Here is a 10,708-nt window from a genome sequence, read left to right on the forward strand (position 1 = left end):
ATTTTTTCGTATTATATTTCGATATCACCAAAATACATCATTAAATCAATAGGTGGGCTAATATCTCCAAAGCTATCAAAATATGTGACGTTTTTTCCGATTTTCCGATGAGCCACCCGGTGCGTCCCTGTTCCTTCGACGTCATCAAGATGGACTATAGCTGATTCGTGATAATATGGTCCAGAGCTAGGTAAGTCATTTCTCATGAAGACTCCACGAAAATTTGGTATATTCAAAATCTTTGCATACTTCATCAAGTCGGTGTTTGTGAGGGCTCTATTTTTATAAGGTTTGAGATACAAGCCTTTACCCAGAGTAATGGCCTCCATCGTTTTGTTGTGTCTCTTGTTCTCTTCCAATTGCTGTTTTGCAGACTTTGCGTCGTTCACGGCTTTTGCGATTCCCGCGGTGCCAGCAGCTAGAGCGTCAGTTGCACTCAAACTTGCAAAAAGTTGTATGAGGAATGGCAAAGCTCCACCCATCTTAATTGATATTGGCAGATTTCATGGAACGTTGCTGTTTGCTTTTCCACCAGCTTTTTTAACGGTTGCACGAGCTTTCTCCGAAGCGGAATCGATGACTTTGCGCGCACATTCTCCCTTGGACCATTTGAATGTGGCCACTTTGATCACGCTTTTCACATTAACTAACTTTTTAGTTTTCTTGCGTCCTTTCTACTTGGTTTTTTTTTCTCTTCGTGAGACCCATACCAAACTTTGATTTTAATTTCATGGCGTTAGATACAGCATAAGCAGCTGCTATCTCACCAAAACTAAAATCCTTTGCCAAGACTCTGTTGAACGCTTTTTCAGCTAAAATTGTGTCTACGATATTTCTAGTCTGTATATTTTCTCAAATTTTTGAGTACGCTAAATCGTGTTGTTCGCAAGCTGCGTCGAGAGTATTGATTCCTGGATCGCCACGAGCTAAACGAGTCTGTAACTTAGTTCCTGGTCGCAATATTCATAGCCTGGATAATTCAAATGGAAGTTTATTGATGATATCATTGACCAATCCTCGTCCTTTCTTAGCTCTTTGACGTTTGCATATGATCATCACTTGATCAAGTACAACACACGACTAACGTTTAAAACTATAAAAACAGATATATATATATATATATATATATATATATATATATATATATATATATATATATATATAGCCATGTGGTTAGTTATCGTTCGAACTGTGTCTCGTGAGTATGAATTTCACAGAACCAACCGTGAAACTTCGCGTAGAAAATTTTGACGTTATCGTGCGGAAGAATAAGCAACCAAAGAGTCACGGAGATTTCCTGCCGAATAGCATCAGAGCTATCTTTGGTGGTCCGTCCAATTGTGGTAAGACCAGCAGTCTTTTGGCGCTTATCACTCACCCCAATGGTGTTAGATTCGAAAATGTTTACGTGTACTCAAAATCTCTCTATCAGCCAAGGTATATATTAATGGAAGAGATGTTGTTAGATCCGATCGTCGTTGGATACCGCTTCCAAGAGACTCTCAAAATCGGCGTACACAATGAACGGTATTGCGCACTCATTTTTAAAGTTTTTAAATTGTAAAAATTTATCTTTCTTACTGAGAAGCACAATTTTACACATATTCAAATTTTTACAGTCGATCTCCTGCATTTTCAATCTATGTTCAGTTAGAAAATAGTGTACGCAACGATCGCATACGAGGGTGGTCCGATGAGTACTTAGCCTCACCGCCCGATGGTGCCACTCTCGCAAAAGAAATATTCTATCACGTAGTACAACCTTCTCGATGGTTACTGTCAAGATTTCAGCCGGATCGGAGTTGTAGTTTATTTTTGAGAGCGTGTGAAAGCAACTGTGTCCGTTGATTTTTGAAAAATGGAAAAAGAGCAGTATCGGTCGGTGATTCGATTCTTGTTTTTGGAAAGGAAATCGCGCAGCGAAATCAAAAAGCGCTTGGATGCTGTGTACGGTGACTCTTCTCCTTCGATGGCGGCCGTCAAAAATTGGTTTAACGAGTTTCAACGTGGTCGCACGTCGATTTTTGAAGAGCCACGTCCAGGTGCTCTGAAAACGGCTACCACGGAATATAACGTGACAAAAATTCACGATCTCGTATTGGCAGATCGACGATTGAAGGTGCGCGAGATAGCTAAAATCGTAGGCATCTCAAAAGACCGCGTGGGTCATGTCCTGCATGAAATTTTGGGCATGAGAAAGCTGTCGGCGCGATGGGTGCCACGTTTGCTCACTCCGGACAACAAGCGCAACCGTGAGACAACTTCAGAGCAATGTCTGACCATGTTTAAGCGCAATCCGAAGAAGTTTCTGCGTCGTTTCGTGACAGTCGATGAAACATGGATCCACTGGTATACACCAGAGACCAAGGAATAGTCGAAACAGTGGACTTTACCCGGCGAAAGTGCTCCAAAGAAGGCGAAGACTGCCCCATCGGCCGGGAAGGTGATGGTTTTCTGGGATTCACAAGGTGTAATCTACATCGACTACCTGGAGAGGGGCAAAACGGTCACAGGGCTGTACTATGCGGAATTATTGGACCGATTCAACGTCGAATCGCAGAAAAAACGGCCCCATTTGGCGAAGAAAAAAGTGCTCTTCCACCATGACAACGCACCGATTCACACGTCCGCCGTCGCCATGGCCAAGTTGGTCGAATTAGGCTACGAACTGCTGCCCCATCCATCGTATTCTCCAGATTTAGCCCCGTGCGACTTCTTTTTGTTTCCAAACTTGAAAAAGTCACTCGCCGGGCAGAAATTTGAGTCGAATGAGGAGGTAATCGCTGCCACGGAAACCTACTTTTCAGACCTCGAGGAAACGTATTTTTCAGACGGGTTAAAGAATTTGGAGCATCGCTGGGCCAAGTGTATCGAACTAAAAGGAGACTATGTTGAAAAATAAAACGACACTTTTCAAAAATTTTCGTTTTTCTTTTGTAGGCTAAGTACTTATCGTACCACCCTCGTATGTACGACTTACATCTGCGAAAATACAACTATCGATACATCAATCGAGATAAATCATTTATTCAAACATAATGTACTTTGTAAGGTATACTGAGACGTTCCATTTCCTCTTCGTTCACATCGGTATTAACGTCAATATAATAATTTTCCACTAGAAGAAGATTCACGTGCTTTTCTTTTTTCACGACTTCATTCGCGTGTACCGGAAATGATAGATGTTTAAAATTATATTTATCTTGATGAGCAGTTTAGGCAGTGACATGACATAAATTCTTTGCGATTGGATGGCCCATTTGAAACATTCGTTGTCATTGTTCTGGACATTCACACAGGCTCTCTTTTTTCTAATAGGCTCAGGCAATTCAACGTAAGAACCAGCCCTCATAGGATTGTATTAACAATTGTATTGATATTTACGGTTAAGTTTCATATAACACGAAGAGACCAGCCCGAGTCTTGCTCTTGAAATTCTTCCGTGCTCTTACTGATCGGTTCTAAAACGTTTTCAATGAACCACTAGTCTATGTCTGTAGTTAGGTATATTGCTGCCATCTTCGTATTGAAATGCGAGCGTTTTATCACAATTATTCTTTAGCGACTGCATACTCGGCATCTAGTACAGCATTCACTTTTAAAAAACTATGTTTCTTCAAGGTGTCCTTAATTTGAGCATGGAATAATGGTTTAGCATACATGAAAACATATTCAAATCGAGATGTTTCAGATTGGTTATTACACCAGTCTGTATTCTGCCTTTGAACGCACTATTGATGTCGTTGCATCGAACTGTTGAGTCTTGAGCTGGATTGACAACAGCCAGTGTAGTAGTACTAGTACTAGCCGGTTCGAGACCTTCTTATATGTAGCTATATGTATATATATATATTGTATAATAACACAGGCCTGCAAAATAGAGAGTCGTCACTGTTCTTTTACAACTGAGGGTCATTTCCGAAGTAATTTTTGGCGTAGAATTAGAATCCGTCGTCAGAATTGCTTCATCACGTCAGGTTTTTGAGTAATCGTCCCCTAAAGGTCGAAAAAACACGTTTTTTGGCCATATTCAAGGCTTGATTACATCGTGAGTTTATATTCTTTTCAAAAACGGTTGACGGCATCTTAAAGAAGCACTCTTATCCTTCAAAACCCATTTTTTAAATTTAAGATATCATTTTTTTTCATCAAGATATCATCAATTGAAGTTTGCCATTTTTGAGGTTTCATCATGAGCTTAAAAGTTCGGCCAATTTTCCTGGAAGAATACGATATATTTCGTAGTTTTTTTTTTTATAATGATTCTAGAATCATTATCCAAAAAATACTAAGAAATATATCGTATTCTTCCAGGACATTTGTCCGAATTTTTAAGCTCATGGTGAAACCTCAAAAATGGCAAATTTCCATTGATGATATCTTGATGAAAAAAAATGATATCTTAAATTTGAAAAATGGGTTTTGAAGGGTAAGAGTGCTTCTTTAAGATGCCGTCAACCGTTTTTGAAAAGAATATAAACTCACGATGTAATCAAGCCTTGAATATGGCCAAAAAACGTGTTTTTTCGACCTTTAGGGCACGATTACTCAAAAACCTGACGTGATGGAGAAATTCTGACGACGGATTCTAATTCTACGCCAAAAATTACTTCGGAAATGACCCTCAGTTGCAAAAGAACAAAACCTTGCAGGCCTGTGTAATTGTTCACAATAAAATTTGATGTGAATAAAAAATTATTTCAAAAATATATCTATTTGCGTAATTGTTTGATTATAAATGGATATAATGGATTGAACTATTACACATTCGCAATTATAAAATAAACAATATCTGTAGACGATCGGAAAATTACAAGTACACGCGTAAGTCTATGTGAACAGCAAATGACAACTTGCCTCGCTGGTAGCCAAAAGCTTTCTGACTATACTGAATGATGCCTGCCGAATGAGCCGAGTAATCGTTTAAATTATACGAGTACACGTACCAAATACACCATACTTCTTGCTCTATAAATTGATCGTGTGCCTTTGCACGATAAATATTCGAGGTTGCATATAGTGCGAGAATTTAGATGAAAAAAAATGTTACCATTTCGGTAGATGAGACACACACACACACACACATACACACACTTTGAACAGCAAAAAATAATTCATCATATACTAATTATAATAAATATATAGTATTTATTATAATTAGTATATTTATTAAATTTATTATAATAATATATAATATTTATTATAATTAGTGTATATAATAAAAAAAGAAATTCATTATATACTAATTACAATAAATATATATAATAGCATTATTATTTGTATTGTAACGGAGAATCTCGGCTAGGCCGATTTGAGTGTGTGCATGTGGCACACACACTCATGCTTCATTATTGTTTACGAGGTGCTGTACACGGGCTGAGCTGATGGCTGGAGCAATCGAGATGGCGCAGAAGAAGAAGAAGAAGAGAGAGAGAGAGAGAGAGAGAGAGAGTTGCGTATCATCACGGAAAATTTGGGAAGTATTTACTAGGCTTTACACGGATTAAGCCGAAGTCAACCGTTTTCCAAAGTTGGCCCGCGACCTCGTCAACGTTCGTTTTCGGAGACACGCCCGGTGCGAGGACGAGTATTGGAGTATGTGGCTGGGTCGCGCCCAGCCGTGTCCCGAAGGATACCCGGTACCGGTGCGTGTGGGTAACCGGCTAGGTGCGCAAGTGCGCGCGTGAGCGAACTTTATCGCTGTTACAGTACCGAACGACAGAAGGACAATGGAAACAACAACAACAGCAATCAACGAGCGGAACAACGGATTGAGGTAGCAGTATTGGTAGAGTGAAGGAGAAAACGAGCAAGAGAACAAACAGAGACGACAGTAAACACCAGCGAAGCGGTCAGCGAGAAGGAGCGCACCAGTGACGTTACAATGCAAAGAGTTCTAGCCGTCAGAGAGGCTGAAGGTCGAGGTCGGTGCCGTATTTTCTCGTTTCTCTCTCTTACATGTTTGGGCGCCTGCTGATGCGTGGTAGCGCGGCAGATCTGTTGGCTACCCTGTTGATGAAATAACGGCGGAAAGTGTTTTGTCGGGCATTTGTTGTAATATTAGACAGGGAATCGGCAGGCTGACCAGCCACCGATTCACCTTCGTGTTTGGGTTTATTATTGTGCCGCTCGTAGTACCTAAGCGCGAGATCGCCGTCTTGTAATCGATTGTTAACAAATTTATTTATGTTCACATTAGTGTGTTAATCCGCTGTTGTGTTTATTCGCCGGTGAATCACTCCTCATCCCAACTTCGAATCTGTGCATTTAACGAGTTTGTGCTCGACGCGTTATTCAGTCGTGGGAACGTCTTTTGCTTCCCGAACCCCCAAATAAATAATTTGTGCGGACGGCCGCGAACTACCCAGACGGGAACGGTCGCATATTCTCCGTTACAGTATGTATTAGCGCCTGGGCAATATCAATCGTGTAGCTAATATACACAATACGAACTGCCTGTAGTACGCGTGGCAGTAGTTCGAGCGATAGAGCATCGGCTTTCGGATCTAGAGGACGCGCGTTCGATCCCCTGACCTGTTCGTCTGTTTTTTTTCAATAACATTTACCTTGTTTTACTTCTAAAAATTGAACACACACGTGCGCACACACACACAATAAAATGAAAGCGTGTAACACAGAACGTCCGGGCGTCAGAGCCCATCAGCTTAGTAGGGGTGGGGGAGGGGAAAGTGCATAGAATGCACGGGCATCAGCTCAGTAAAGGGGGGTGAGGTGGGTTGACAGTGCTGAGCTGAAGATGCACGGACATCAGCTCAGGGAGGACATCAGCTCAGTGAGCTGATACCCCTCTCAACTGAGGCCCCTCTAGTTTACCTACTATGGTGATATTCCATTTTGTATTGTTACATAGATATGGCAACTGCATACTTATAACTGAGAAAACAGTTTGGTAGCGATTGCTCTTCATCTCTGACCTCTTGCTTTTTGCGCGCGCTATCGTTAAGGCAGGCATCTGTGTAGTTGCATTAGCGCATTACTAATGCCCGGTTTATTGATTTGAAATGCGTATTAGCGGCTTATCAGCTTAGAGCGGATGAGCTACGTAACTGAAGGCAAGGTGGCGAATGACGAGGAGAGAGGGAAGAGAAAAAAGAGTAAAAAAAGAGTTCAGCTGGTGGATTCTGCTCAATAAATCGCCGGTGGTTGCAGTAGGGAGGACGACTTTGCATTGTGCTTTTTGTTGGCTGTTGGTTTGGTAGACCGAATCTTCCTCGGCATCTGCAGCACTTCCATCGACGTTCATTTCATCACCACTGGCGCTCGAGTTCACCGGAGAAGAAGGTGTGGTAGCTGGAGACAACCAGCATAGCGTGAGCTCTCATTCTCTTTATTGCTTTCGTTTTCTGCAGGCATGAGCACGTCTACGACGGTATCGCAGGCTGAGCATGATCTGTGGTAGGGGCCTGCAATGACTCGGTCGATAGGACGACAGACTTGCACGTTATAGGTCCGAGTTCGATTCTCAGTTCCTGCAGACTGATACAATCACCACTGAAAAAAGTTTCTTGTGCTTTGTTCTCAAACACATTGCAAGCTTCCGTCACTGATTAGCACTGATGGAGCATAAATAGAACGACATTAAACAAAATAAAAAAATATGATCTGTGGTACCGCAGTGAGCAAAAATGCAATCGCTGAACGATCTTTGATTGTCCGAGTCTGCCGGAGATACTCACTACTGTATGCCGCACAAAAATGCCGATTTACAGTGGTTTAACAGCTTCCCAAGAACATCTCTTTCGCCCAGAGCGTTCGTCCGGACAAGACACGCCCAGAAAAGATTGTTTTTTCTATTACTATTATTTTTGTTTTATTTTTAATTAGAATTGTATTTTTCTATAATTTTTGTTTGTAATTAAATAAATTGTAGGATTGAATTTTGGGCCTCGTTCTACTTTCCAATTCAAGCTCTTTCACACGTGAACATCGCACACTGCACGCTGGGCAGATTGCTCAATAGTCGAAACCTTTTGCTTTTCAAATCTTAGCATAAATAATTTGGTAAATATAGTTACGGATAAACTTTACAAAAAAATCAACTTCTTTATAGACTTTTGCATTTTTACAAATGTCACAGAAGAAATGATTGTCAGGATCAATTGTTATCATTTAGACTTCAATTAACAAACAGTTGATTGATAACTACACTGGTAGGAAAAGATTCAGGATCTCTGCATAAGTTCTTCATAACTTATGAACACAATTAGTCATAAAACTGAGAACAAAAAACCAAAAAAAATACAAAAATACTCTTCAAAGTCCGTACTGCGACATTCACGCGGTGATAAGTGTCGGTAAGCAACTATTGCTGAAGCTAATAATGAAGTTAATTCGAAGGTTACGATAATCCTGCTACGATAACCCAACCCTGCATCGAAAATTCCGAAACTTCAGAAATTTTTTAATCGAAAACTATGTGACTAATTAAACAATTGCTGGGGTGAGTTTCGATTTCGTTTTCTACGTAGAATATGGTAGTATTTTTTATTAGTCAAAATCATGAATTTTTAAAATTGTAATTCGACATTGTATCCGCCATCTTAAATTTTGAAAATCTGACACCGGATATGAATTCACCGACGGTCGGTATTCTTTAAAGAAAATTTCATTTCTCTGCACCGCAGCTGAACTTTGCGGTCAGCTAAAGGGTTAAAAGAAAAATTTCACTATTAACGAGAAATTTTTTTCTAATCGAGTTTTCAAAAAGTTACTGGTTTGGAATCAATTTTGAACTGATCTAGATCGAAGACGCGATGTTTTAATCTAAAGGATGTGGGATGTTGAAATCAATTTGATCAATGAGACATTGGAAAATGACGCTCGAAAGTGCAACATTTTTGCGAAAACATTCATGAGTTTCTTTCTCGGCAAACAAGCATTTTACCAAAAAATTTCTTGAAAGAAATATTTTTTAGATTTGGTAGAAAAATATACTTGAGTTTCTTCGAGCAATCATGATCAACTTTTTTGATTTTGAATATTGTCAATTTTCAGTAAATTGTAATACACTCCTTGACCGAATTTTAAACGCTTTCTATTCCTAGTAATTTTTGTGTGAATTGCTTTATTTCCGACGAAAACTTTCTCAGTAATCAAAGTTTAATTGATTATAAGATTTTGGAATATATTTTCATAGAAACAAAGCACTTTATTAAAAAAGTGTTTAAAATAGGCCATGGAGTACACAAAACTTCGAAATATAAAGAGAGATATAGATAGTGTTATAGATAGAGAAACTGAGAGAGATAGAGATAGACGGAGACAGATGTAACTCATATTAAAAGCTCTTGTAACATTTTCTTCTGAACGGTATTTTCTTTCGAAGAAGAAAATTGTAATTTATTTAAAAAAGTGTCATTTAGGATACGATGAAGCAACATTCTCCGCGATAAACAGATAATTCAGACAAATCATTCATAACTTGTTCATTTCAGGGTAGTAATAATGTTTTTCTAATAATCTTGACAAAAAAGATTCAATTTACCATATATTATTTTATTTTTTGTAACTAATTATTATTATATAAGCTATTCATATTGTAAAAAATTATTATACTTCTTGAAATGAAATCATCCCATGACTTTCTTGATTCTTTTCTGATTTTTTACCTTAAGATATTTCAAACAATGCTTAATCCTTTTCTATTGTTATCAATTAGAACATTTTTTCTTAATGGGAAGATGTAAAAACAAGATTAAAATAATATTATACAATTATTGTTTTAGAAATATGAAGATCTTGTAAGACGAAGTTTACCTGATGGGACTTTTTCAAGGATGATTGCCGTACTTCAAAAATTTTTCAATTTTATGAATCTCACTGCATCTGTGAGTATTTAGCTAATTATCGTAAAGTATGTTATGTAGTTACTTGTAATTGTACAAAATGGATTGTTTTTCAGAATGAAATAAGTAACTGTGGAATTGCTGCTACAGAAAAAGTTCTGAAATTTCTGAGGAAGTTAGATACTGGTTATAATGAAGAAGAAAAGAATTCACAAGTAATTTCAGATAGCGCGTAAAATATATAATAGTATTGATTTCTAATAAAAAGTTCACAAAGTTTATTTTTGGAGCCAAAGTCTTGCATTGCGATTTGTCATCAGCGTTTTGTTATCTCGCAGATGCCAAGGAAGATATAAAATATAATTTTACATAAATACTTGAAGGATAGAATAATATTAATTACTGTATGTGTATTGTTAAGATGATCAAACTTTATAAAACAAAAATATGATGATTCTATTATAAATATAAGTTAACCATAATATGCTTTACAATTGTTTCTATCCAATATAATTTTGAAACAAGTATTTTTACTAAAACATATTTGATTTATTTTCTTATGATAAGCTTAGAAAACATTGAAAAATAAATTCAGTTCAATCAAAAAGAAGAAAAAAAAAGTTTTGCGTATGTAATTTTTTTTTTTATTTTTCAACATAATCTCCTTGAAGGTCGATACATTTTATTAAACGGCCCTCCAATTTTTCTAAGCCATCAGAAAAATATGATTTCTGAAAACCCTTAAAATAGGCATTTGTTTCGGCGATGACTTCTTCATTCGACGTGAATCGTTGTCCGGCAAGCCATTTTCTGAGGTTTGGAAATAAGAAAAAGTTACTCGGAGCCAAATCAGGCGAATATAGTGGATGGTCAATTCACTCGAACTTTAAATCGTTAATTTT

The 10,708-nt window shown here is 38.1% G+C and overlaps 1 protein-coding gene across 1 annotated transcript in view; it reads left to right on the forward strand.

Moving 5' to 3' along the window:
• The window catches only part of LOC131663150 (protein wings apart-like), a 334,256-nt gene extending 323,941 nt beyond the window's left edge, over positions 1-10,315 (forward strand). Inside the window, exons 11-12 of the mRNA XM_058933320.1 lie at positions 9,747-9,848; positions 9,923-10,315. Coding sequence (XP_058789303.1) covers positions 9,747-9,848; positions 9,923-10,042 — 222 coding nt within the window. The 3' untranslated portion in view covers positions 10,043-10,315. The remainder of the gene's footprint in view (positions 1-9,746; positions 9,849-9,922) is intronic.
• Positions 10,316-10,708: the final 393 nt, after the last annotated feature.

This window comes from Phymastichus coffea, unplaced genomic scaffold (assembly GCF_024137745.1).
Source record: "Phymastichus coffea isolate CEN01 unplaced genomic scaffold, Cenicafe_Pcof_1.1 PCOF00002, whole genome shotgun sequence".
Taxonomy (NCBI): Eukaryota; Metazoa; Arthropoda; class Insecta; order Hymenoptera; family Eulophidae; genus Phymastichus; species Phymastichus coffea.